Below are 22386 nucleotides of genomic sequence, written 5' to 3'. Positions count from 1 at the left end.
TTTAATTTAAAAAAAAAACAACCGACCAACATTTTTTATATCCAAAGTCCAAAATATTTTTGTTTATTTTATATTCAAATTCTCAAAAAATATTATAAAACGTATTCCTTTATTTAAATTAATATTTTCCATTTTTTAATATTTTTATTTTAAGCATTATAATAAAAGTATTTTTGTCCATCCAATTGTTATACAAGGGAATGAAGTTCAATTTGGCGCAATATATGATTTTTTTCCCCAAAATTTGCATCAAAATAATTAAAAATTCCTATTTCATATAAAAATATTTTTAATTAATAAAATTCTAAAAATTTAAAATTAGGAAATAAAAAATATTTAAAAATATATTAATTATTATAAAAATTTACGGCGTCTTTATCTTTAGTGTAAAAAATAATTAAACAACACATTTGATTAAAAAAAAGTATATAATTAGAAAAATATTTAATTACATTGAATATTTGGTTTGAAGGATATTTACTAATTTTGTTTAATTATATTTTGATTGTATTTAATTAATTAATTAATTATTTTTGATTATGATTTAAATCAAATATTTAATTATTTTCAGTAAGAAATTAGATTTTTTCGTTCTTTTAGCATTAGTTCAAGGATAAATTGTACAAATAAGTTATTTTTTTGGTAAATTGCATACCCCTTTCAAATTTAAGGAATAAATTTCTTATAAAATACTCCCTTTATTATTTTACTTTAGAGAAAATAGAAAAAACTCTAAAATTAAGAAAGTAGTTAAACATAAATTTTTATCCATTTTTTTGCCAACAATACCCTAATCAGCTTTAAATAAGTAATGGTGAGGAAACAAACTCATTACTAAAGTCTTTCAATGATGCATTTATTAAATCAAAATATTTGAGGATTACAAAAGTTTGTTCAACTTCAAATTCACAAGATTTATATAGTTTCCAAAAATAAAGCACTAGTAAGCAGAAAGTTGTCCTCAGATATGACGAACTCATCTTCTTCATACATTAAATCCAGGAGGAAGGGCATTGAATTTGTTTATTATGACAAAGAAAATTTGTGCCCATATTAGTAAGATACAGTGTTGATTTAAAGTCAATTTTTAAAGGTAGGATATAACAATACAAATCCATGATCGTGTTATGAAAATTTCCCAAGAAAAATAGATATAATCATATTCACATGTATAAAGTTGAACACACTTCTATATAACGTGTATATACATAGTTCACGAAAGAATTTCAATTCAGTTTGTTTGATAAATTTTAAATTTGGCCTAGATTAATGACGTGTAAAATTGATATAAAAACTTTTTTTCATAAATAGCGTGCAACAATTAAAATGTGTGGTTAGATTTTGATTAAATATTCTGATTAAGTATCCTAGATGTTGAATCATCGTTGTCAGGTATTGTTTTTTACTTCTTAAACCTTGACGCCATTTATAATAGTCAAACGGTGTCAATGGAAGGTTACTTGCCGGCGGTTGCTACAGGTGGCTGAATTTGGGGAGATGCGAGTGCTAAAGATTCTTCCATTATAAAGTTTTTTTTTTATTATTATTAACCCACAATAATTAAAATATATGATCATATTAGAATATCTAGCCGGTGCAATATTTTTATTCGTATTTAAATTTGTAAAGTTGAGCACAATTCTACTGAACTGCTCATTAATTCTCCAACCCACATTTTCTTTGCCCCTATTCTTATTAATTGAAGAGAAATAGAGGTGGTAAGAGAGATTATTGAAAGGCATTTTAGACTTTTTCTTTTGATATTCTTTTTAAAATTTCAATTTAAAGTAAAGTTTTTTATATAAAATAAACACTGAAAATGAAAATTTACTCTAAAGTAAGAGAACCGAAGGAGTACTACTCTGTTCATAATACTTGTCACATTTTAAAATTTCACATCCTTAAAAAATCATTAAATTTGTCAAAATTACAATAAATTATTGAATAAATTGACTATACCCTTAATTTAATACTACTTTCTCTGAGAAAAACATTAAATTGAAGTAATAATTATTGATTATATACAAAGAGTATATATAAAAAAAATTATTACTCTTTAAAATTATAAATGTAATAAATATATTGGAACAAAATATTTTTTTGACAAGTATTAGGAATGAGATAATTTTATTATAAGAATATGTGAAGGCTGCAAGTTATTAGATTCGTGTTTTTCTTACTACAAATTCGTATCGATTTAAAGAATGTTTTCTGGAAAAGGAAACACTACCGCCACGCATTTTTCAAATAAAAAATATTAAATTAAAATAATAAATTATAGTAATATCATTTTTTTTTTTGAAATGATGAGTAATATAATATTCAATTACTGCAGCGAAGATTCAAATAATAGTGCATAAATACTGCACATTTAGTAATTAAAGAAAATTTTCTTTTCTACTAGCATTATTAAGTAATAAATACTTCGTCCGATTTATTTTATTTGTTTGTTATTATTATTTTTAAATTTTTTAAAATATTTATAAAGTTTTTAAATTTATATATGTAAAAAATAATTTTTTTCATAATAATTTATTTAATTTTTATGATTGTTCATTAAATGAAAAACTTTTATTGACATTTTAAAAAATTTTTAAAAATAAAAAAATAAAATAATTTTTATCATTAAATTTTTAATACTGCAAATAATGCTAAGGAGGTAATATTAAATATTCGGAATTAAAGTTTTCATTTATAAACACAAAAACACACATAGCGAGTTCTTGAAGCATCCATTTCCTTATGCATAGATGAGTTAATGGTGTCTCTTCTCATTCGCAAATCCAATGGACTTAAAATGAAACTCTCATTTTCGCCAACACTTAACTCTCTCTGCTACTACTCTCTGTTCTCCGTCTTCTCTACTAACTCGCTACGTTTCTACCAGCACAACAACGATGAATATAGTAGCGATAAGCCCACTTCACCGTTATCTTCATCGCCGCCGCCGCAGTTTTCTGCCAGGTCAATTTGTTCACTGGTCTTGGAATCTTATTGTCAACAGACCTCCTACTTAAAACCATCCCCTCCAAAGATTAATCTCCAAATCGACCCCGATTCTTTGACCCATGATCAGGCCATTACAGTTGTTGCTTCACTTGCAGAGGAAGCGGGTTCGATGGTGGCATTGAGTTTCTTCAATTGGGCAATTGGGTTTGCCAAGTTTAGGCATTTCATGAGATTATACATCGTTTGTGCTACTTCTTTTATTCATAATGGCAATTTGGATAGAGCCCGTGAAGTGATGCAATATATGGTAAGGAGCTTTGCTGATATTGGGAGATTGAAGGAGGCTGTTAGTATGGTTATTGAAATGCAAAATCATGGCTTGGTATTGAATTCTCGAAACTTGAATTTTGTTCTTGAGATTGCCGGTGATATGGGTTTGGTTGATTACGCAGAGAACGTGTTTGACGAAATGCGTGATAGAGGAGTGAGTCCTGATCCCATCAGTTATAAATTGATGGTTGTTGCTTATTGTAGAATGGGCAGAATTTCAGACGCTGATAGGTGGTTAAAGGATATGCTTGATAGAGGTTTCGTGGTTGATTATGCTACATGTACTTTAATGATTAGCACATTTTGTGAGAAAGGTTTTGTTAATAGAGCTTTTTGGTATTTTAATAAGTGGATTGATATGGGTTTGAGACCAAATTTGATCAATTTTACATCTTTGATTAATGGGATGTGCAAGAGGGGTAGCATTAAGCAAGCATTTGAGATGTTAGAGGAAATGGTCAGAAAAGGTTGGAAACCAAATGTATACACTCATACAGCATTAATTGATGGGTTGTGTAAGAAGGGTTGGACTGAAAGGGCATTTAGATTATTTCTTAAGCTTGTTAGGAGTGATAATTACAAACCGAATGCATGTACATATACTTGCATGATCAATGGGTATTGCAAGGAAAAAAAGTTGAATCGAGCAGAGATGCTGTTGAGCAGGATGAAAGAACAGGGATTGGTTCCTAACACCACCACTTATACTTGTCTCATTGACGGGCATTGTAAAGCAGGGAACTTTGAAAGAGCATATGAGTTGATGGATTTAATGGGTAAAGAAGGATTCTCTCCTAATAACTTTACATATAATGCATTTATCGATGGCCTCTGTAAAAAAGGAAGGTTTCCAGAGGCTTATAAACTGCTTAAGAAGGGACTAAAATGTGGATTACAGGCTGATAGGGTAACATATACTATCCTCATATCTGAGCTCTGCAGGCAGGCTGATTATAGGCAGGCCCTGGCGGTTCTTAGCAGGATGTTTAAAGTTGGCCAACAACCTGATATGCATACATATAATGTTCTGATTGCAACTTTCTGTAGGCAAAAAAGAACAAAAGAAAGTGAGCAACTTTTTGAGGAAGCTATGAAACTTGGTTTGCTTCCAACCAAGGAAACATGCACATCAATGATAAGTGGGTACTGTCAAGATGGGCGTGTTGGCTCAGCTGTAAAGTTTTTCCATAAGATGAGTGATTATGGTTGCGCACCTGATAGTATTGCATATGGAGCTCTAATAAGTGGGCTTTGCAACGAATCAAAGTTGGATGAGGCTTGTCAGTTGTATGAAACCATGATTGACAAGGGGCTAATCCCATGTGAAGTTACTAGGGTGACATTGGCTTATGAGTATTGCAAAAAGGGTGATTCTGCTACTGCTATGATTATCTTGGAGAGGCTAGAGAAAAAACTCTGGATTCGGACAGTTAATACGTTGATCAGGAAGCTCTGTTGTGAGAAGAAAGTAGGCATTGCTGCATTGTTCTTTCATAAGTTGTTGGAGAAGGAGCGCAGCGTGGATAGAATAACTTTGGCTGCATTTAAAACTGCGTGTTACGAGAGCAACAAATATGCTCTTGTTTCTGACTTGACTGAAAAGATATCTAAAGGATTTTGTTAGCAGCCCAAATTTTTTGAGAACTGGTAAATTCCATTGTTTCAGAAACTGACCAGATTAAGCAGGCTGTTCAAGGGGATTTCATTTACTTACCAGTCAGTTCCCCAGTCGTTTAAAAAAGCATGGATGCTCCTTAGGCGTCAAGAATACAACCGTATCAAAAACAATCAACAAAAACTGTGCTGTCATTTGAAGTGGAATGGAAAAGGCTAAGGAAAATTTTCTCAATTGTATGTTATATGTACCAGTGGCTTGTGATAGCAATTACAGAACAACTGAAATTGAACAAGAAAAAACAGAATAAACAATTCTTTATGACCGAGGATTTTTTTTTTTTTTTTTTTTTTTGAAAGGTTAACCGGTTAATAGCTGGAGTTCTATAGATGTGATTTTATATTGTATAATTTATCATTTGATTTTTTTTTTATCCTATTTCTGTGTTCTTTTTTACTTTCTATTAGTTAGGCTCTGATCAAGGTTTGAGTCACAAACTCACAATTCTGGAAACAACTGTAACATTTTACGGAAACTCTTCGCCGTATGAGCTAAAGTTAGGATTCAACATGATATGAACATTCCACAAGCATGTTCTTCACATGCAGGTTGCAGCAGCTTTTTATGTACCTTCCAAGAATATAGGAACGGAGATGCAATTTGATTGTGTTTCTCAATTCAATAGTCCTAGTCAATATCAAGAACTATTCAACTCCAATTCCTGTGTCGTTCATTTATTTGCTGATTTTATTCAATTTTGTTTTTCAAGTTAATTAGGTAAATCTTCCAACCTAAATTGAAACGGCCAGGTAATGTCCAGCGTGTGAACAGATGGTTTAATGGGCCCTACCCCAGAAGAAAGAACCATTAAAATTCAAGATCTAGATTTTCTGCAACCATAAGTTTACAACAGGAGCAGTACAAGTAATATACGTGTTTGGAAATCTCCACTAAAATCCAAGCCATCTCTGTTTTGTGGCTATTATTGTTCCATGAAACCTTCTCTCACACCATTCTTCAATAAAAAACCTAAGGCTCTCATATCTCACACCAAAAAATATCATTCCACAGCCAAAGAACATACACAAAAAGAAAAAAGAAGGGAAACCCACCAAAATTATACTACTTTCCGTAGGAAGAGAAGGTAGAGCTCAAGAAATCTCGCGGAACTAATTTTTTGAAGTATATTTCAATGGCTACTTCAATTTCAGCAACTGGGTTTAAAGGAGGTTTTGGTACCAGTTCATTTAAGGTTGGCGAAGACTATTCCATGTTGGCTAAGTCAGTGCCTAACCATGTTAGGGTTGCAAAGCCAGTAAGAATGGCTCCAATGATGAAAAATGTTAATGAAGGGAAAGGTCTTTTTGCACCTCTTGTTGTTGTTACACGCAATATAGTTGGCAAGAAAAGGTTCAATCAGCTTAGAGGGAAAGCAATTGCCTTACACTCACAGGTATTTTATGTAATCTATCTGGATTTCTCTTCTAGTTTTTAATTTTTCAAAATCATGAATTACAGTAGCTCTATACTTCTTTTTCCTCCTAAAGTTTCACTCTTTTTCAGACTCACAGATTCTTTTTCTTTTTTTTTCGTTTTTTTTTCTTGTTTAATTTCTTCGGGAAATACTTTTTTTTTTTTTTTCTGGTTAGATTTGCTTTGCTGCTATCTTCTATGTTTTTTTTTTTTTTTTTTTCTAATTTTCTGAAACAGAAAACTCTTTGAATCCTCATAATTTGAGAAATAGACTGTTTCAGAGAAAGAATTGGAAAATAATCACCACAAACATTTCCAAAATGTATATATTGTTATTATTAGTTCTGTTTTGTGTAACTGAAACATTAACTTCACTTATAGACCACACATTTTAGTGGATTTTTCAAAAAAATTTGGTTGCTGCTTTTAGATAATTTTAGTGATAAACATTCTTTTTTTTTTTTTTTTTTTTTTTGGTGGAACAATTAATTGGTGTTTAAAAGAAATTTTACCAAGTTGCTTAACTTGATAACATGGCAATTGTTCAGGTAATTACTGAATTCTGCAAATCAATAGGAGCAGACTCAAAACAAAGGCAGGGACTGATTAGGTTGGCCAAGAAGAATGGAGAAAGACTTGGATTTCTGGCTTGAGTAAAGGGCCAATTAAATACTCAAAAAATTTGTCATCAGCATTTAAAATGTTCCAAATCCATAGTTTATTTCAAGCACTTTCAGATGTAAATGTTCTCTTCATCTGAGTACTTTAGAATCAGAAGCTTAGTACTCTGTCATTCTTAATTTTAGTTGTAATACTTTGTCTCCAAACTTTTACTTGGATCTAAATAATACTTGTAACGATGCCTTTCCATTTTCTGGCCACAATTATCTGCAAACTTTTTCGAGTTTTCAGCCTATAGAAATCACAAAAGCCAAGCGATCAAATGAATAATCAAGAATATGCCCACCCAAGCGTAGTAGCCTATTGTTTGCAGCCTTCAGTTTGGAAGTATTGACAATCATTCATGTGGCAACATATCTATCTTGTTTCCAAAAATAACTCCATCTGGAGTTAAATAATCAAGTACCGAAAATAAGTAAGGTACTTTCTTCTACGACATGTATAAGGCACAACACAATAATCTCTCATACAGATTTTCCAGATGCTACAATGCTTTGGTAAAAATAGAAAATTGTCAATAACTAAAGAAACATTAAAATACATCCCATCTAGGGCATCTCCATCCAAATATGTCCCACTTCTTGGCATTGCTGATCATGCAAAACTATCAAAGAGTGCTTATACACTGTATCGGCTTTTGACAGATCTTTCCCTTCTAGAATCATCCTGCAATTATCAAGATAATTAGACCTCCAAGGAAAAGTAAAATTTCCTAGAATCTGATAGAACAACAAAATAAAGATTACATGGAAGCTGTAAGTGATCTTATCAGTGACATCAATAATCTCCTTCCACTTCTTGCCGATGCTCATCTGCACAACAAAATCAAAATGACATTATTCAGTTAGGACCTGGTGGGGAACCACAATAAACAGAGTGCATACTCCTAAGCACAAAGCATTTAAGGACAATAAACACCAACACAAAAAACCCAGGACAAATGTCTTTTGCAACATGGAAACTTTTGCGAACAACAAAAATGACCAACTTGAATAAATGTGATAAATGCATGTCATCAAGTAAACCAGGGAGAGTTCTTGCATTACCACCATATCCAGCAGCTTGGATAAAGGAGATAAGCATACACGTGATCAGCAAAACAGAGAAACCAAGACAACAGGATTAGTAGCATGACATCCCATCCAAAGCAGAGTGATAAAAGAGAAAAAGAGACAGAGACAGAGAGCAAGCAAGAGATTCATATAGATAACCAAGTTCCAGGTTATATGGATGTCAGCTTTGGCAAGAACTAATTCCATGTCTCTTCATCATCAGGTTACATTCTATATTCTCTTCCAGATGCAAAATCTAATGCTTTTGTAGAATTAAGTGAATTGTACTTTAGGTTTGGAACCTACATTGCCATGGACAGTGAGAGGAAGCAGACAATTTTCTTGCATCCGAATCTTTGCTAAACCAACATGACATAAGTAATCACACTTTCTCCACTCTCCTTGGAATAGCAAGGACAGAGTGCAGATAGGATATAGACCACCCAGCATATGCAAGGAAGCCAAGCGTGTCCTTTATATGAATTTCATAACATGCAAGCTCAATAGCAATTTTAGTCTTAGGATCATTATACAAGTTGCCAAACAAAAGGTAAAATCAATTGCTCCAAGACATCATTTAAAATCAGCATGCAAATATATATTTCAATTTTCCGAATGGTATATACAGCAAAGGAAGGAGAGATTTTGAACCTGGACAGCCTCATTCGTTGCCGTTTTGGTCCATAAAGCTAATTTATCCTGCCTTTGGCGCACACTAGCAACCACGCCACAAATCTCATCGGACTCATCAAATTGTTCCCCAATCAACGCCATCAACTAGCCAATTATAAACCCATTATTCATATGCCAATAAATCTTCCACTAAAATTTAATTAAGACAAGTAAAAATTCAAAATTGGAGACAGAGAATTACAGTCTCTAGCCACATGTTCTCAAGGATAGGCTTCCTGCCACAAGCAACGGACCATTTCCCTCCATTAGAACACTCAGGATCTTCCCATTTGGGTTCAATTCCAGCTTTAAATAAGTGGAAATCAGCATTTACTGAGAGTTTGCTGGGCTTGAATATCTGATTATACAGACTAAAAAAAGAACAACAATCTTTCAATGTGAAATTTTTTTTCCCTTTTCCTAAGCTCACCAAATTAAATCAACTAAGAACATAATGAAATTGGTTATCTCCACGTTGGGAAAAATTTTTATTTGAAACGAAACGTAATTAAATCCTCACAAACACAAACAGGAAAAAGAATCACCAGATCTACCGGCATATAAGTAAAGGGAGATATTAAATACCACCAAAATTCCTCAACGGTGTCGAAGGTGTAGACTTTGCGGAGAGATGTGCCCCATGCGGCGCCTTGTTTAGGCTTCGATTGATTATCAAACCAGAACGTCCACTTCCGCTCTAACTTATGCGACGGTGGCTTCTCTGTTACAATCGCTGCTGCCTCCGCCGCAGTTCCTTCTATTGCTGTTTCGGTCGCCATTCTCTTTCCTTCTCTTTCTGTATGTTGTCTCTGCTTAAGCTAAAGATTTGCGTTTCTGTGGATTGGAGAGGCTAGATGCTAAATTCAGAGAATTCTTCTTTTTTTTTTCTCCACTTCTTAAATTAAAACGGAGGGTTTGTGTTCTGCAGTTGCCAAATTTGTTGGTCGCGGCATTAGATTTGTATTGGATTGGGCTCTCTGGCCCATTATACGGGTCCATGTCCATCATTAGAGAATAGGATTTACTACTTGCATCTCCTGTGCTGGGTTTAAACAAGTTTTATCGGGAAATTATATTACCACTAATCTTTAATTTATCAAAATGGAACATAATACAGTATAATTAAAGATATTTTTTTGGTAAATAAAAGAGAAAATACAGCAACTATAAGCACATCCTTAATAAGCAACAACTATTATATCATGGATAATTCAGCCATTAAACTCGAGCAAACATTCTTCTGACATACGGTTCTGTGCAATTTAAAACTGGCAAAATCAACTAACTAATCTAAATGAGCAAGATAGAGGATATTTTAAATATAAATTCAAATAAAAAATGCTTTAATTATATTTTTATTAATGTGAGATAAAGGCCAAAAATAGAAATTAGCATAATTAAATTTTGAGAAGGCCCTAACTATGACTTACTTATTTTCTTCTATTAACAATAGATGTCCTCAACATACACTATAGGATCAAGTGCTCTTTGTGCCGAGTCTAATAATGCATAAAGTGAGCGAGTTAATATTTGATGCATCTACGAAGATTGTTCTCTCAATCTCACTTAAAGAAAAAAAAAAAATGCTGAATCACTCATCTCAATATTCTTTTACAATTTCACCTATAATTATTTTATCATCTCAATTTTATTTTTTATCAATCACACATTTAAATGAATAAATTTTTGTAATCAAATGCATTTCAACCATCCTTCAATTCATTCATTTTTCTAAATTATTATCTTTATAATAGTTTATTTTGTTTTTAAATAGAAAGAAATTGGGTATGTTTACACAAGGGATAGGAGGTTTCTTATTAGCAAACAAATGCATATGATTTACTTGATGATGTAAACATAAAGAAAATACAAGATTGAAATGCCATTACCAAAATCAAATGGTACATATAGACATGTTGTTTGTTGAAGACATTTGTGTCTTCTACAAGAAAAAGAAAAAATCATTTTCACTTATTGTCAATCTCATAAGGTTGTCCATACGCAGCTGGATTGGTATTTGGTAACTCAAAGAAACAGTTATTTTTTTTTGCAATTCCATATTGTATAGAATGAATTTTTACGCTCTATGCGTGAAAGTTCTGGCACCGTGGGCAGCAGTTCATTTACGAATGACTTGCGGCTCAAAGAAATATTTTACTTATACATTTTATTAGAAAGCACATTTACTACAGCCATAAAAATAATTCTAACCCAAGTTAGCTTTTTTTATTAATTTACATCGATTTTGAAATTGAAATTTTTAATTTTTTTAGTTGGTCTAATTTTTAAACAGAAAACAGATGCAATAGTGGTTGAAAGCATGCAAAGTGCCACAGCATATGGCACAAGCAAACCATAAGATGCCAAGCGACCATCTTTCGCTGCATGGATGCCACGCTACCCTTCTTCAACTCTTTATAATGGAAATTACAGACGCAAAAATGAAACCTTGTTATAGAGAGAAACAGAAATTAAGAGAGAAAGATGGCTACTAGAACGGACGATTCACTGGATAGAGCAGCCCCTTTTGCACCCGTTACTTTCCACAGACCTGTTCGAGATGATTTGGAGACTACCTTGCCCAAGCCTTGTGAGTATTTTTATTTCTTCTCTTTTCCTTTTTCGTTTAAATTTCAGTTTTTTGTTTAAAAAGAATTAGAAGTATTGTTTAAAATTGAATTTTCTTGCAACAAGTCCAGAATTTGTCAAGTCGTTATCTTTAATTAATCTGAATCTAAAATACTTACAACAAAAGAAAAAGTGGGTGTGTTTTGGATCTATGAACAGATTCTGTGAATGTAATTTGGACACAAATTCTAGTTTCTTGATTGTAAATTTTCATATGTTAAAGTTTACTGTGTGTAAAACAGATATGGCAAGAGCATTGCAAGCTCCTGATACTGAACATCCTCAGGGAACACCAGGTCATAAGAATTATGGCTTGAGTGTCCTTCAACAACATGTGGCCTTTTTTGACCAAGATGACAATGGAATAGTTTACCCATGGGAGACTTATACTGGTAAACAGAATACATGGATTTTTTTTTTTTTTTTTTTTTTGTAAAATTTAATTCTTGGATGAAATGAATGGGCACAAGGTTGTTTTTAATCATATATGCTTTTTTTCTAAAACAGTGGGAAAAAACTATACTGCTGAATGTTGATTGCTAATAAATTTCTTTATGGTACTTTATTTCGACTTCATAAAATCTTCAGGGATAGGCCACTTTGGATTGGCATTCTAGCCTGAGTTAAAATTTCAAAGAAACTCACCATCTTCAATGTGATGTTCAAATCTTGTCTAGTTTAGGCTCTTGACTGTTATATGAACAGGATGGTGCTTGGCTCATTTATTAAATCAACCAAGTTTGAGCTTAAATTGAAAACCTGTTTAGTAGATGAGTCCGAGTATGAGCTTAGCCGAAGCTTATGATTCTTTCTTTTCCTCTCTAATATGAAATTTCTCCCATCTGCAATTATCACAGGATTGCGTGCAGTTGGTTTTAACCCAATTGTCTCTCTTGTTATGGCCCTGGTCATCAATGGAGGCCTGAGCTATCCTACTTTGCCCGTAAGTAAACTTGACTTCAATATTTCTGATATTAAAAGCAATTAAATCGCAATGACTTCTTAATCATCACCCTTTAGAAGGAATGAAGTAATGTATGATTGTAACTTATACGTTATCTGAGGTTGAAGATAAGATATATGTTGCCCTTCTTGTCTGTCTTTCATTGTTTTCGCACAGGGGTGGTTTCCGTCGCCCTTTTTACCCATATACATACGCAACATACACAAAGCCAAGCATGGTAGCGATTCAGGAACTTACGACACGGAAGGACGGTAGGAACTATACATATATTTACCCTGTCAATATATCTCATTCAATTTAATCCTTGATATTTACAACTCTATTGCATGTTTATCGAACTTCCATGTAGATATATGCCCGTGAATCTTGAGAACATTTTCAGCAAGTATGCTAATACAGCTCCTGATAAGTTAACATTTGGCGAGCTGTGGGACATGACACAGGGACAGCGAGTTGCCTTCGATTTATTTGGATGGTATATTTCAGGACTAATATTTAGGTTCTTGTGCGATTTCTTGGTTTCAAGCTTGGTTTTTTACGTTTCAGCAATGGCCTGCAGGGTTGCAGCCAAGTTAGAGTGGGGTATACTCTATGTTCTCGCTAGAGATGAAGAAGGCTTTCTATCTAAAGAAGCTGTTCGGCGCTGTTTTGATGGTAGTTTGTTCGAATATTGTGCTAAAATGAACATGGGTAGCGAGTCTAAGATGTATTAGAATGTAAAGCAATGGTGGCTGCTATATGTGAAGTAAAGCTGATATGAGCAAATTGTTACTTCTGTAATAAATTGAGAAATGGTATTCACCTTGTGCAGATACTGCAAACCATCTCAGATTAATATCTTAGAGCCAGTAAAAAAATCGTCATATGTACAAGCTTAGCGTGTCCTTGAATGTATTACTCGTTTATTAGTTTTTTTTGTCTGTGAGGTAAATATTTCCTCTTTCCAGCTATAACATTGTCTCTGTCTCTTTTTTGTCTACTCTAATTCGAAAGGCTAGCTTTTCAATTCTATGTTCGAGGTGGAGCTAGTGTTGCTGAGATTAACCCGGCGCTCCCTAATTGTCCCCCCAGAATTCGCCTGATACTGAGTTGATATTACATAGTTTGCAATGTCTGATAGCATTCCTGAGGCAAATTTTGGAAGTCTCGGATGTTGTCGCGAAATTCGGCCTCCTATAGCAGTTAAAACTCATGTTTTTGCCTCCTATAAGAGTTAAAACTCTGTGTTTTTATGGGAATTTTTTGAGAGATGAGATTATACATATATCAAGCTAATAAAAAACGAGATTATCCGTATACCAAGCCGATAAGGATAAGAAAAAGATTGTTTTGAAGGATAAAGAAAACGACTCCATAGAATTTTGAAGGTGCATTCTCTTATCGTGTGGAATTCCGTAAAATAGGATGGGAATACAAATCCCAAGAGGGTCAGGAGGCAACTGATCATATACAGAAGAACAAATTCCTGGTGAAGGCATAAGGATATTAGCAGTCAAGATTTGATGAGAAAGCCTAACAATGACATTATTGAGCATGACCTAAAACGTCAAATCCATCTCAAGTTTGTTATGCTTGAAGACAAGCTTAATGAGATTGCTGAAGCTTCACGAGACTAAGAGGACTTTCTATGCCAGCTCCATCCGCTGTTGAGGAAAGCGTCAAGTTAGTATCGAATGGTCGGAAATGTTGCCGTTACGGTTATGTATGTAATGTTTGTTGTTTCTTTTTTTAACTTCTGTAACATTTTCTTCATTTTTTCTGGTTTCCATATGATCCAAAGTAATTAGCGATAACTCCAATTATCAATTGTGAAATTAATCATAGAACACTTAATTATATAGTAAATATTATAACATAGAGATGAGCAACCGAAAATTTTGAAATTCAGAAACAAAACCAATAAAATTGACATTTCCTGCATAAATTCCATGTCATTAACCAAATGCATAATCCACAAACAAAATTTGCTGAAGTTCAAAGGAACATCCTACACTCTCAAGGAATAAAACTGTGACAATATAGCTCCCAACCCAGTGGGGAAAGAAAGTAGCAAACTCTTATACTATAGCATTAGCTGCACTTGCAATCCTTGGCCACAGATCAGCGCATTCCTTTCCAATTGGACCAGTAATTGCAGATCCTGAATCAACAGGGTAATCAGTGAGATTTAAGATCAAGAAAAGAATAACTAGAAAGCTGAATTGTAAAGCTCAAACCTAAAGCGAGCATCAGAACCAGAGATTCACCAGGATTTCATCTTTAATTACACTACCTTTTAGTACTTAAAATTGCAGAAATAGTGATTATTTAAATATACAGCTTTGTACCTTTCATTTCACCTTTGGGGTTCACAATAACACCAGCATTATCTGCAAACACAGAATTTTCCGATTCAGAAACCTAAACCACAAAATACATAGAAAAAATAATTTCCCATATGCAACAAGCATTGACCCTAGCAAATTTGAAACATGCATGACAAACTTTGCGTACCATCCTTGTTAACTAGACAAGCAAAAAAGTAAAATGCATAGAAAGAAAGAAGAAGTAACAGACTAACACAAAGAACACACAGACATACAACACATTGAAAAACTTGATAATCTGAAAAAACAAAATATTTTTTAAAAGAGAATGTACGGTTCAAATGGAGCAGATATGAGCATTGATAGCCTAGGCATATCTGTAACGAGGAACACAGTTGATTTTCCAGACGTGTAACTGTATCAACCACTGCATGTTTGGGTGGATACCTGACTTATGTCTGGTGATAACATATTATATCATTAGACAATAGGAGTTTCAGCAACAGGGAAAACTTCAATTGAATTTTTTAACATAGCATATTATTTGAACCGGTAAAAGGCTTAGTGCCTCAATGCAAAAGGCATATATAGATAAGTAGATTCATCAAAAGCAATATAAAAATCAAAAACTACAGAAGTTGGGAAATGAAGGTTATGGATATTGCATATACCAACCGTGACAGGGATGACAATGAATTTACCATCTGGATTAGGGGTAAGATTAGTAGATACTATATTGCTGGGTATGGGAAGCACAGGAAAAAAAAATCTTCCCCGCCACATCACCAGCAAATCCATATAAAGATCATCAAAAGCATAGTTTTGAAAAATCCTAAGAATAGGAAAACATGGAGGAGAAATGAAAATCGACTATGTCGAATTGCGAAAAGTGAGATTCTACGATAGAGATAGCCCACTCAATAAATATTCGACTGTGGTTCACTATTGCTGGTCTCATGAAGCATCATATCATAGTAGGCACAGTCTTTGAATTAAGATATGCACCCATCAGAACGCCACTTAAACCAGCCACTTCTGCATGCACACTATTCTTTCTACCTAAAGTCACCAAACTAGTTAAGTTTTGATCCCAATTCCCCTTTTTACAATGAAAAAAATTCTCAAAATAAAACTAATTGCAACTTTAACACCAAACTAGACAACAGCTTCTTCGTAACAATACACAGTAACCATAAAGAAATGAACTGATTTATGTTCAAATATCCATTCAAGCCAAACATAATAGAGATTATTAACAAGAGACATCAACACCAGTTAAGCGTTCTAAGCAAGCAATATAAATCCCAGTAAAAACAAAAATTGTCACTACTAATACCTTCAAAGTACATGTAGACACCATCCTTTCTGCGCCATGGCTTGCGCTGCCTAACAATGACAGCGGGCATGACTTTCTTCCTGAGATCAGGCTTTCCCTTCTTGACAGTGGCCATAACCATATCGCCAACACAAGCAGAGGGCAAACGATTCAAACGACCCTTGATTCCCTTCACCGAAATGATGTAGAGGTTCTTAGCACCAGTGTTATCGGCGCAGTTCACTGTCGCCGCCACTGGCAGACCCAGTGACATTCTGAACTTGTTACCTGCCGATCCTCCACGTCCTGTTACGACAACAAAATAACAGCAGCTAATGTCAGTGATTTTGTTTTACCGCAAAACAAACAGATCTTATAGGAATTGAAACAGGCAAGAGATCCATTATGACTCATTGAAACTTTTTTATGCTTCCATTTCTAGGGAAAGTGGAAGAATGAGGGAGTGAGAAGGCGGAGAACGAAAGGACTAACCTCGCTTCGACATTTTCGACTGCTGAAGGGAAAACGAAGTTTGGAATTAAGGTTTTGGGAATTTATATAGACGGCTTTATATCTAGGGTTTTTGTCTTGTGTTTTGATTTCTCTTTATGTAATTCCGGTTCACTCCTTGGCCTTTCTGTATAATGTCATTCCGCTACGAGTGGCCCAATTGTCGGCCTTGTAAGGCTTTTGGGCCTAAATAAAACTGTAGGTTAAAATCCAAAAATTGTTTGCAAATGCTTTTCTTTTTTCCTTTTTCCTTTTTCCTCTCCATTACTCGTTATTCATTGGGATTGGTCTTAATAGATGAGAATTTAAAAATTAAAATCTATTTAAACTTCGTATTTCTACAAATTTTATTTGAAATGTAAGTCTAAATCTTCTCTTTATTTTTATTTCTATAGATTTGCAACAAATTTATTTTTATTTCTATAGATTTACAATGAATTTACACATTCTATATATAGAGATAATTTGAAATTTTAAACCTTTAACCTTTTAGATAAATGATATAATTTTTATTTTAAACGCATATCTAGGCACTAAATATGAAGTAAACAAACTCTAACAGTCAAATTTTGTAAAAAAAATAATGTATTTAATGAGGTTGACATACGTGACCTCCCAAACAATACTTTTTGGTAACAAAACAACCAAACCTATCTTAAGAAGCTAATACTACTAGCATCACCGCAAATACTACAAGCATCACCACAGACACTATGGCTTCCCAACCTTTCCAAAGAGGAAAAAAACAAATTTCAAGAAAAGCAAAGGCTTGAGAAGTTGAGTGCCCACAATTGAACTAGTCAAATGGCAAAATAATCATTGAAACTTGCAATTTCAAGCTTTTCCAAAACGAATAAAATAGAAGACATGAGAAAGAACACCAGAGTTGTAACCTTGAAATTCTACCAGAAGGTATGCACGTATTACAAAATGACAAAATAGATAAATTGTATATGTATATATATATATATATATATATATATATATATATATATATATATATATATATATATATATATATATGTCTTCATATGTCTCCAAAATGCAATCAGTGTGCTAGAATTCTTCCTATCAATGATTTGGATCGCGGCAGGACAGGCTTCAAAGATTTCATTGGATGACTGGTATCATTGAAATTGACGCCATAGTCCTGCAACAAAAGATGAGCACATTAGTTTATCTATTAAGACCAAATGCTCAAATTCAAAATCAAATTTCATCAAAAAGAGGCACATCCTTACCCAAGTAAGTTCTTCCATGGCAGCTACCTCTTTTTTTGTGAAAAATGCAAGCTTTATAAGAAAAGGGAAATGCATGCATTTGTTAATGGAACAAAAAAAATGCAAATAGAACTGCATAAAGTACATGATGCTTGAAATGCCAAGATTACATACATGATAATAGTGACGCTTACCGGTCTCTACTTCGACTGGGATCTCAATTAAGTTAGCATCAGAACATCAGATATAATTTAGAAACAAGAATAATGAAACAAAAATATTAGGGAAAAAAAAAAAAAAAAAAAACAATCTTTGCTCTCTTTTTAGGAGACAAATGAGCTTTCTTCCACTTCTTGACATCACTTTCTGATGGCAGAACAGGCTTCAAATTGGTTTGTTCATCTTCACAATTAAACTGAATTAACCCAGGTACCTCTTTGATGCAACTTTGAGAGAATTCAACCTCGTCCAAGGCCCTTTTCCATTAATGAAGTCTTCGCCAACTGCGAGTGGGAGTTATCCATAACTGTTGAAACCTGCTTAATCTGGCATCTTGTGCGCATTCTTTTCAAAGGAGTGTCAAAGTCTTCAGCTTCTGAAGCACTTTCAGACCTTAGAGATGGTTCAGCCTCAATTGTGCATGCTTTCCTTGCTGATGTACTTTGTTTGGCAAGTTAGGAGAAGAAGGAGAAGCTGCAGCCTTTTTCCTTGGTTCGTGCTGTACTCTTGAAACTGGAGGTTTAAACACTTCAGTCTCTGAATGACTCCCAGAGTCTGAGATGAGTTCAACCACATCCATGTCTTTGTCTTCTGCTGAAAAACTCACTGATGATGTATTCAACTACTGCAGAGATGATGTATTCAACTACTGCAGAGAGGCAGCCTGTCTGGTGAGGCAGCCTGTCTGGTCTGGCATCTTGTGCATAATGTTTTTGGCAATGTTTTAGATGCTTCAGAATTAAGACAAAATAAAGCATTCTTCTTTGATTGTACTCCCTGATCAAACACATCATTCAGCAATGTAGGAAAAATCACGAGCAGGATCATAACATAAATAATAAGCACAAAGTACCCGTTAACAGTTGTTCAAGAGTAAGAATGCAGAATGTAAATTAATTGTCATAAATCTCTTCAATGTCATGGTTCTTTATGCACTTCATTGACTTGTTGTCATTGCAGAGCTTGACAAACATTGCAAACTTCTTTAAAGCACAGAAAAGATTCCTCTTATACACTCCAGTCTTTCGTGAGACGTGTCCGACTAAATTAAATGACGGAATTGTATTAGGATTAGGTATTAGTAAATCGATATTCTTATAGTTGTGTTTTCATTGTATGATGAAAATGAATAATGAAAGAAGAAGGAATTGTTCAGTTAGAAATTTTAAAGAGAAAAGTCATTATGTTGTAAAAAGGTCATATGCAACATAAAGCAATAAGGTACACCTGACTCTCGTCTGATTTCTCCAATGTAGCATTGAGCAGAACCTGGTAGCCCTCATCTTCAATAAGCTCGCACTTATTGTCATAGAGTTCTAGTAGTTCATTGAGTTTCGCCTTCACTTTAGCTTTGGAGATGCCAAGAGGCTTCAATGCCTTGCAGGCCTCTTCAATTTTATGTTTCGATGCGATTCCTGGTGAAGAATTAGTCGGACAGTTTATCTTGTTCCTATTTCTGGAACTCCTCCCTTCGCTTCTCACAACACACTTCCCCATTTAATCAAAAAGTATCTGCACCACCGAAATAGCAGAATTACTAACGGGCAAGCTCAAAGTTAGAGGTCAGTTTCTATAGAGCTAATTAGAACGGTCCATAATTAAGATGTTGAGCATATGCAAACACAACATATTAGTAAACCATGATCATCAAACTCAAGTCAATATCCCTGCAACATACAGAGTTATCACCAGGAAAAAGATTATTGCATGATGTTGCACCATGAGTAAAATTCAAATTTCAAGAAAATAAATTGAACAATATGCAAATGCCATATGGGATACCATTCATTTCATCCCCATAGGTTTCACGCAATTTGTTTAAGTGAAATCAATTGGATAGATGATCATGACACTTAGGTTGTCAACTGCAATGAAATAGCTGGAGCATCTTGTGACAAATGTTTGCACGATATAAATTAAAGGGCCACCTCTATTTTCCATTTTCATCAACAAAAACCAAAAGATTCCACATCTTCTAAAACATTTAGAAAGTGAACCAACCTAATCGTTGTTTTTAACATTTAACAACGTAATACTCATTAGAAATAGCTCAATAGCTTCTATCATTGCACCATTTATTAACAATGGGATCATTTGAATCAATAAACAGAGTAATCAAACTAAATATGATATAGAGAAGGACAAGGACAAAGAGGGAGAATAAAAAATAAGGAAGACTGATAAAAGTCCCTTATTTACAGACAGAACAAGTGCCATCTACAGAATCACAAGAGCTGAGAAAAAGTTGAATACAATATTCAACAACCCATTCCACTTGTAAGAAGCAGAGTAGTCCTAGGGTCAATATTTTTCCAACAAACGCATGCATGAAGCCTTCGAAGGACCATAAGAATGCTCCTTTTATCTTTTGCCTCTACGCCAAGACGGGAACGAGCCATAAAAGCACCGCGGAAAAGGAAAACGGCAAGCATAGGGCTTAGGACATAGGACATAGGTCAAACATGAGAAACCCAAATGTTTAAAATCAAGTAACACGGAAAATCAAGTCAGGAACTATTATTACCTGTTTAGGAACTGCTATGGTCCATTTTGTCACAGGGGACAATTCTAATTTTCATTCTTCGGAAGCCTTAAAATTAAAACTTGCGAGTTTTCTGACATTTTTTTCTGTTGCTCCAAAAGACCTAAAGTTTGCGTTTTTTCTTTGTCCTTTTCAATTGAACTCCTATCTAAAAGACAATATGTTGAAAGGCAAAATGGTTACTTTTTTAAGCAAACTTAAATAAGGGAAAATTTAAAAGGTTTCCCACTAAGAGTCAGGGACAACAATCTTAAAAGTAATCCCTTGGTAACTAAACATGAAAGAGAGAAGTGAAAGATTCACCTTTGATTCAAAGAATTTGAATGCAGCAAACAAAATAACCCCAGATAAAACTAGAAGAAATGTGGGGGTTTCTTTCACTTTCACAGAGTCATTCTAAATGTTTTTCATTCTTTTCCTTTAGCAGCAAGTAAAAACCTCTTTGTATTCCTAAAAGCTTGAGAGCCCGCGCATTTTCCTATGATTTTGTCTTTCTTGAATCCTGATTACTGATCACTGTCTGTACATTTTCCTCTGACAATTGTTTGGTAGCTAGCTATACTTTGTTTTCTACTTATCAGTTTCAAAGTAAAAAGGCAGCAATTTGAGGTAGCGGAAGCGTTTGGGTATAATCACGCATCAGGCATGCACCTTAATGCTTGGAAAATGTCTTTTGGGTTTATTGTTTCTGTTTTCACATGCTCCTTTCTAATAATTACTCATTTAAATGACCAAATTTCTCTCTTTTATTCTTGTAGGATCATAATTTTTTTATATTCTAAGTAGAAGTTTTCTAATAAAGATCAAACACTTTGATTTAAGTTTCATACAACATTATCAGTAGTTGAAGGGTATAGTAAAACAGAACAAATGTTTCTGTTATGATCTTTCCTTTATTATAGGCTTTCATTATCTGTTAATTTTCCCTATATTAGTTGAGATATTATCTCAGGTTGTTGAGTTCCTTATGGCTGCTAGTAGTCATCATCTACTGTATATATATTTCTTAGTTTTGGCAATATATTTCAAGCCTTCATTTTACAATCTGCTAGAACTTCTTTATGGTATCAGAGCTGTAAACGCTCCAACGAGCACAAATTTTTTTTTTTTCTTCTCAAACATGGCTCTCACTGCTGATACTCAAACCATTATTCAATTCAATCCCACTGCCCAATTACCTATCAAACTGACTGGAAGTCAAAATTTTACCATTTGGAAAGCTCAAATAGAGATGATCATGCATGGTTACAATTTATATGGCCATCTTGATGGCTCAACTGCAGCCCCTTTACAAACACTTTCTACTACTCATCAACCAAACCCAGCGTATCACCATTGGTTTCGTCAAGATAAGATGATTCATAATGCCATTTTGGCATCTGTTGATCCCACACTTGCCTCCCCCGTTGCTCTTTCACCCACAGCCCTTACAGCCTGGACATCTTTACATACTGCCTTTGCCAACAAATCTCAAACAAGAATCCTTAGCCTTCAAGACAAACTAGCACGTCTCACTAAAGACTCTCGCTCCATTTCTGATTATCTCTGTGACATTCGTTCTATTGTTGATGAACTTGCAACAGCTGGTGAACCTATCACCAATTCTCAGCTTATTGTTCGAATCTTACAAGGACTTGGCCCCGAATACAACTCACTTTCGGCCGCAATTCGCTCTCGCGACACTCCCATCTCTTAAAAAGAGCTTTATGACAAACTTCTTGATCATGAGTTGTTTCTTCAACATGACGCACCAAAATTGAATCCTGCAATTACAGCTGCCATTGCTCAACGTACTAATTCTGTGGCACCTCCCCCTCATGATCGACGGATAACCAATAACAGCTCAGCGCCATACCCATCTTGGCGACAACCACATTTTTCCAACAGAGGGCGTGGACGTCGATCTACTC

The 22386-nt window shown here is 34.2% G+C and overlaps 5 protein-coding genes and 1 long non-coding RNA gene across 7 annotated transcripts; 3 read left to right on the top strand and 3 right to left on the bottom strand.

Moving 5' to 3' along the window:
- Nucleotides 1–2694: 2694 nt before the first annotated feature.
- Nucleotides 2695–5215, top strand: LOC105632185 (Pentatricopeptide repeat (PPR-like) superfamily protein). The gene has a single exon (XM_012214510.4). The coding sequence runs from the start codon at nt 2759–2761 to the stop codon at nt 4901–4903; it is 2145 nt and encodes a 714-aa protein (XP_012069900.1). The 5' UTR covers nt 2695–2758; the 3' UTR covers nt 4904–5215.
- Nucleotides 5216–5908: 693 nt separating this feature from the next.
- PGR5 (proton gradient regulation 5) lies at nt 5909–7237 on the top strand. The gene is made up of 2 exons (XM_012214512.4): nt 5909–6347; nt 6916–7237. The coding sequence occupies exons 1-2, from the start codon at nt 6087–6089 to the stop codon at nt 7018–7020; spliced, it is 366 nt and encodes a 121-aa protein (XP_012069902.1). The 5' UTR covers nt 5909–6086; the 3' UTR covers nt 7021–7237.
- A 214-nt stretch (nt 7238–7451) lies between these two features.
- Nucleotides 7452–9689, bottom strand: LSP1 (Eukaryotic initiation factor 4E protein). The gene is made up of 5 exons (XM_012214513.4): nt 9358–9689; nt 8975–9143; nt 8752–8877; nt 7795–7860; nt 7452–7714 (listed from the first exon to the last, which is right to left on the bottom strand). Exons 1-5 carry the CDS (start codon nt 9549–9551, stop codon nt 7667–7669), a joined length of 603 nt encoding a protein of 200 aa, XP_012069903.1. The 5' UTR covers nt 9552–9689; the 3' UTR covers nt 7452–7666.
- Nucleotides 9690–11207: 1518 nt separating this feature from the next.
- Nucleotides 11208–13343, top strand: LOC105632188 (peroxygenase). 2 transcript variants are annotated; one of them, XM_012214514.4, is made up of 6 exons: nt 11208–11362; nt 11643–11792; nt 12258–12343; nt 12521–12615; nt 12714–12839; nt 12924–13343. In XM_012214514.4, the coding sequence occupies exons 1-6, from the start codon at nt 11257–11259 to the stop codon at nt 13075–13077; spliced, it is 717 nt and encodes a 238-aa protein (XP_012069904.1). In that variant the 5' UTR covers nt 11208–11256; the 3' UTR covers nt 13078–13343. The 2 variants fall into 2 exon arrangements, with proteins under 2 accessions (XP_012069904.1, XP_020534220.1); XM_020678561.3 differs by having other exon boundaries at nt 12911–13174.
- A 904-nt stretch (nt 13344–14247) lies between these two features.
- On the bottom strand, nt 14248–16617 carry LOC105632189 (Ribosomal protein L14p/L23e family protein). The gene is made up of 4 exons (XM_012214515.4): nt 16478–16617; nt 16007–16291; nt 14692–14733; nt 14248–14504 (listed from the first exon to the last, which is right to left on the bottom strand). Exons 1-4 carry the CDS (start codon nt 16488–16490, stop codon nt 14422–14424), a joined length of 423 nt encoding a protein of 140 aa, XP_012069905.1. The 5' UTR covers nt 16491–16617; the 3' UTR covers nt 14248–14421.
- A 900-nt stretch (nt 16618–17517) lies between these two features.
- LOC110009266 (uncharacterized) lies at nt 17518–20444 on the bottom strand. The gene is made up of 3 exons (XR_016321881.1): nt 20188–20444; nt 17737–19446; nt 17518–17645 (listed from the first exon to the last, which is right to left on the bottom strand). It is a non-coding gene; the product is annotated as an uncharacterized LOC110009266 (long non-coding RNA).
- Between the last annotated feature and the right edge of the window lie 1942 nt (nt 20445–22386).

The sequence above is a fragment of the Jatropha curcas genome, chromosome 7 (assembly GCF_041381405.1).
Source record: "Jatropha curcas cultivar XTBG-Jc1 chromosome 7, XTBG_Jcur_1.0, whole genome shotgun sequence".
Classification (NCBI taxonomy): Eukaryota; Viridiplantae; Streptophyta; class Magnoliopsida; order Malpighiales; family Euphorbiaceae; genus Jatropha; species Jatropha curcas.
This window is presented reverse-complemented; position numbering and strand designations above follow the sequence as displayed.

Bases quoted from the DNA above. Each gene is read 5' to 3' on its own strand.
- LOC105632185 (XM_012214510.4), top strand. From the start codon at position 2,759: ATGGTGTCTCTTCTCATTCGCAAATCCAATGGACTTAAAATGAAACTC.
- PGR5 (XM_012214512.4), top strand. From the start codon at position 6,087: ATGGCTACTTCAATTTCAGCAACTGGGTTTAAAGGAGGTTTTGGTACC. The intron at 6,348-6,915 runs GTATTTTATGTA...GCAATTGTTCAG, and splicing joins CAATTGCCTTACACTCACAG to GTAATTACTGAATTCTGCAA.
- LSP1 (XM_012214513.4), bottom strand. From the start codon at position 9,551: ATGGCGACCGAAACAGCAATAGAAGGAACTGCGGCGGAGGCAGCAGCG. The intron at 9,144-9,357 runs GTATTTAATATC...TTCTTTTTTTAG, and splicing joins ACCGTTGAGGAATTTTGGTG to TCTGTATAATCAGATATTCA. The intron at 7,861-8,751 runs GTTCAAAATCTC...TTTGTTGTGCAG, and splicing joins CAACGAATGAGGCTGTCCAG to ATGAGCATCGGCAAGAAGTG.
- LOC105632188 (XM_012214514.4), top strand. From the start codon at position 11,257: ATGGCTACTAGAACGGACGATTCACTGGATAGAGCAGCCCCTTTTGCA. The intron at 11,363-11,642 runs GTGAGTATTTTT...TGTGTAAAACAG, and splicing joins GACTACCTTGCCCAAGCCTT to ATATGGCAAGAGCATTGCAA. The intron at 11,793-12,257 runs GTAAACAGAATA...CAATTATCACAG, and splicing joins CCCATGGGAGACTTATACTG to GATTGCGTGCAGTTGGTTTT.
- LOC105632189 (XM_012214515.4), bottom strand. The intron at 14,734-16,006 runs GTATTAGTAGTG...CTGTGTTTGCAG, and splicing joins TGTCTACATGTACTTTGAAG to ATAATGCTGGTGTTATTGTG. The intron at 14,505-14,691 runs GTACAAAGCTGT...CTGTTGATTCAG, and splicing joins CCCCAAAGGTGAAATGAAAG to GATCTGCAATTACTGGTCCA.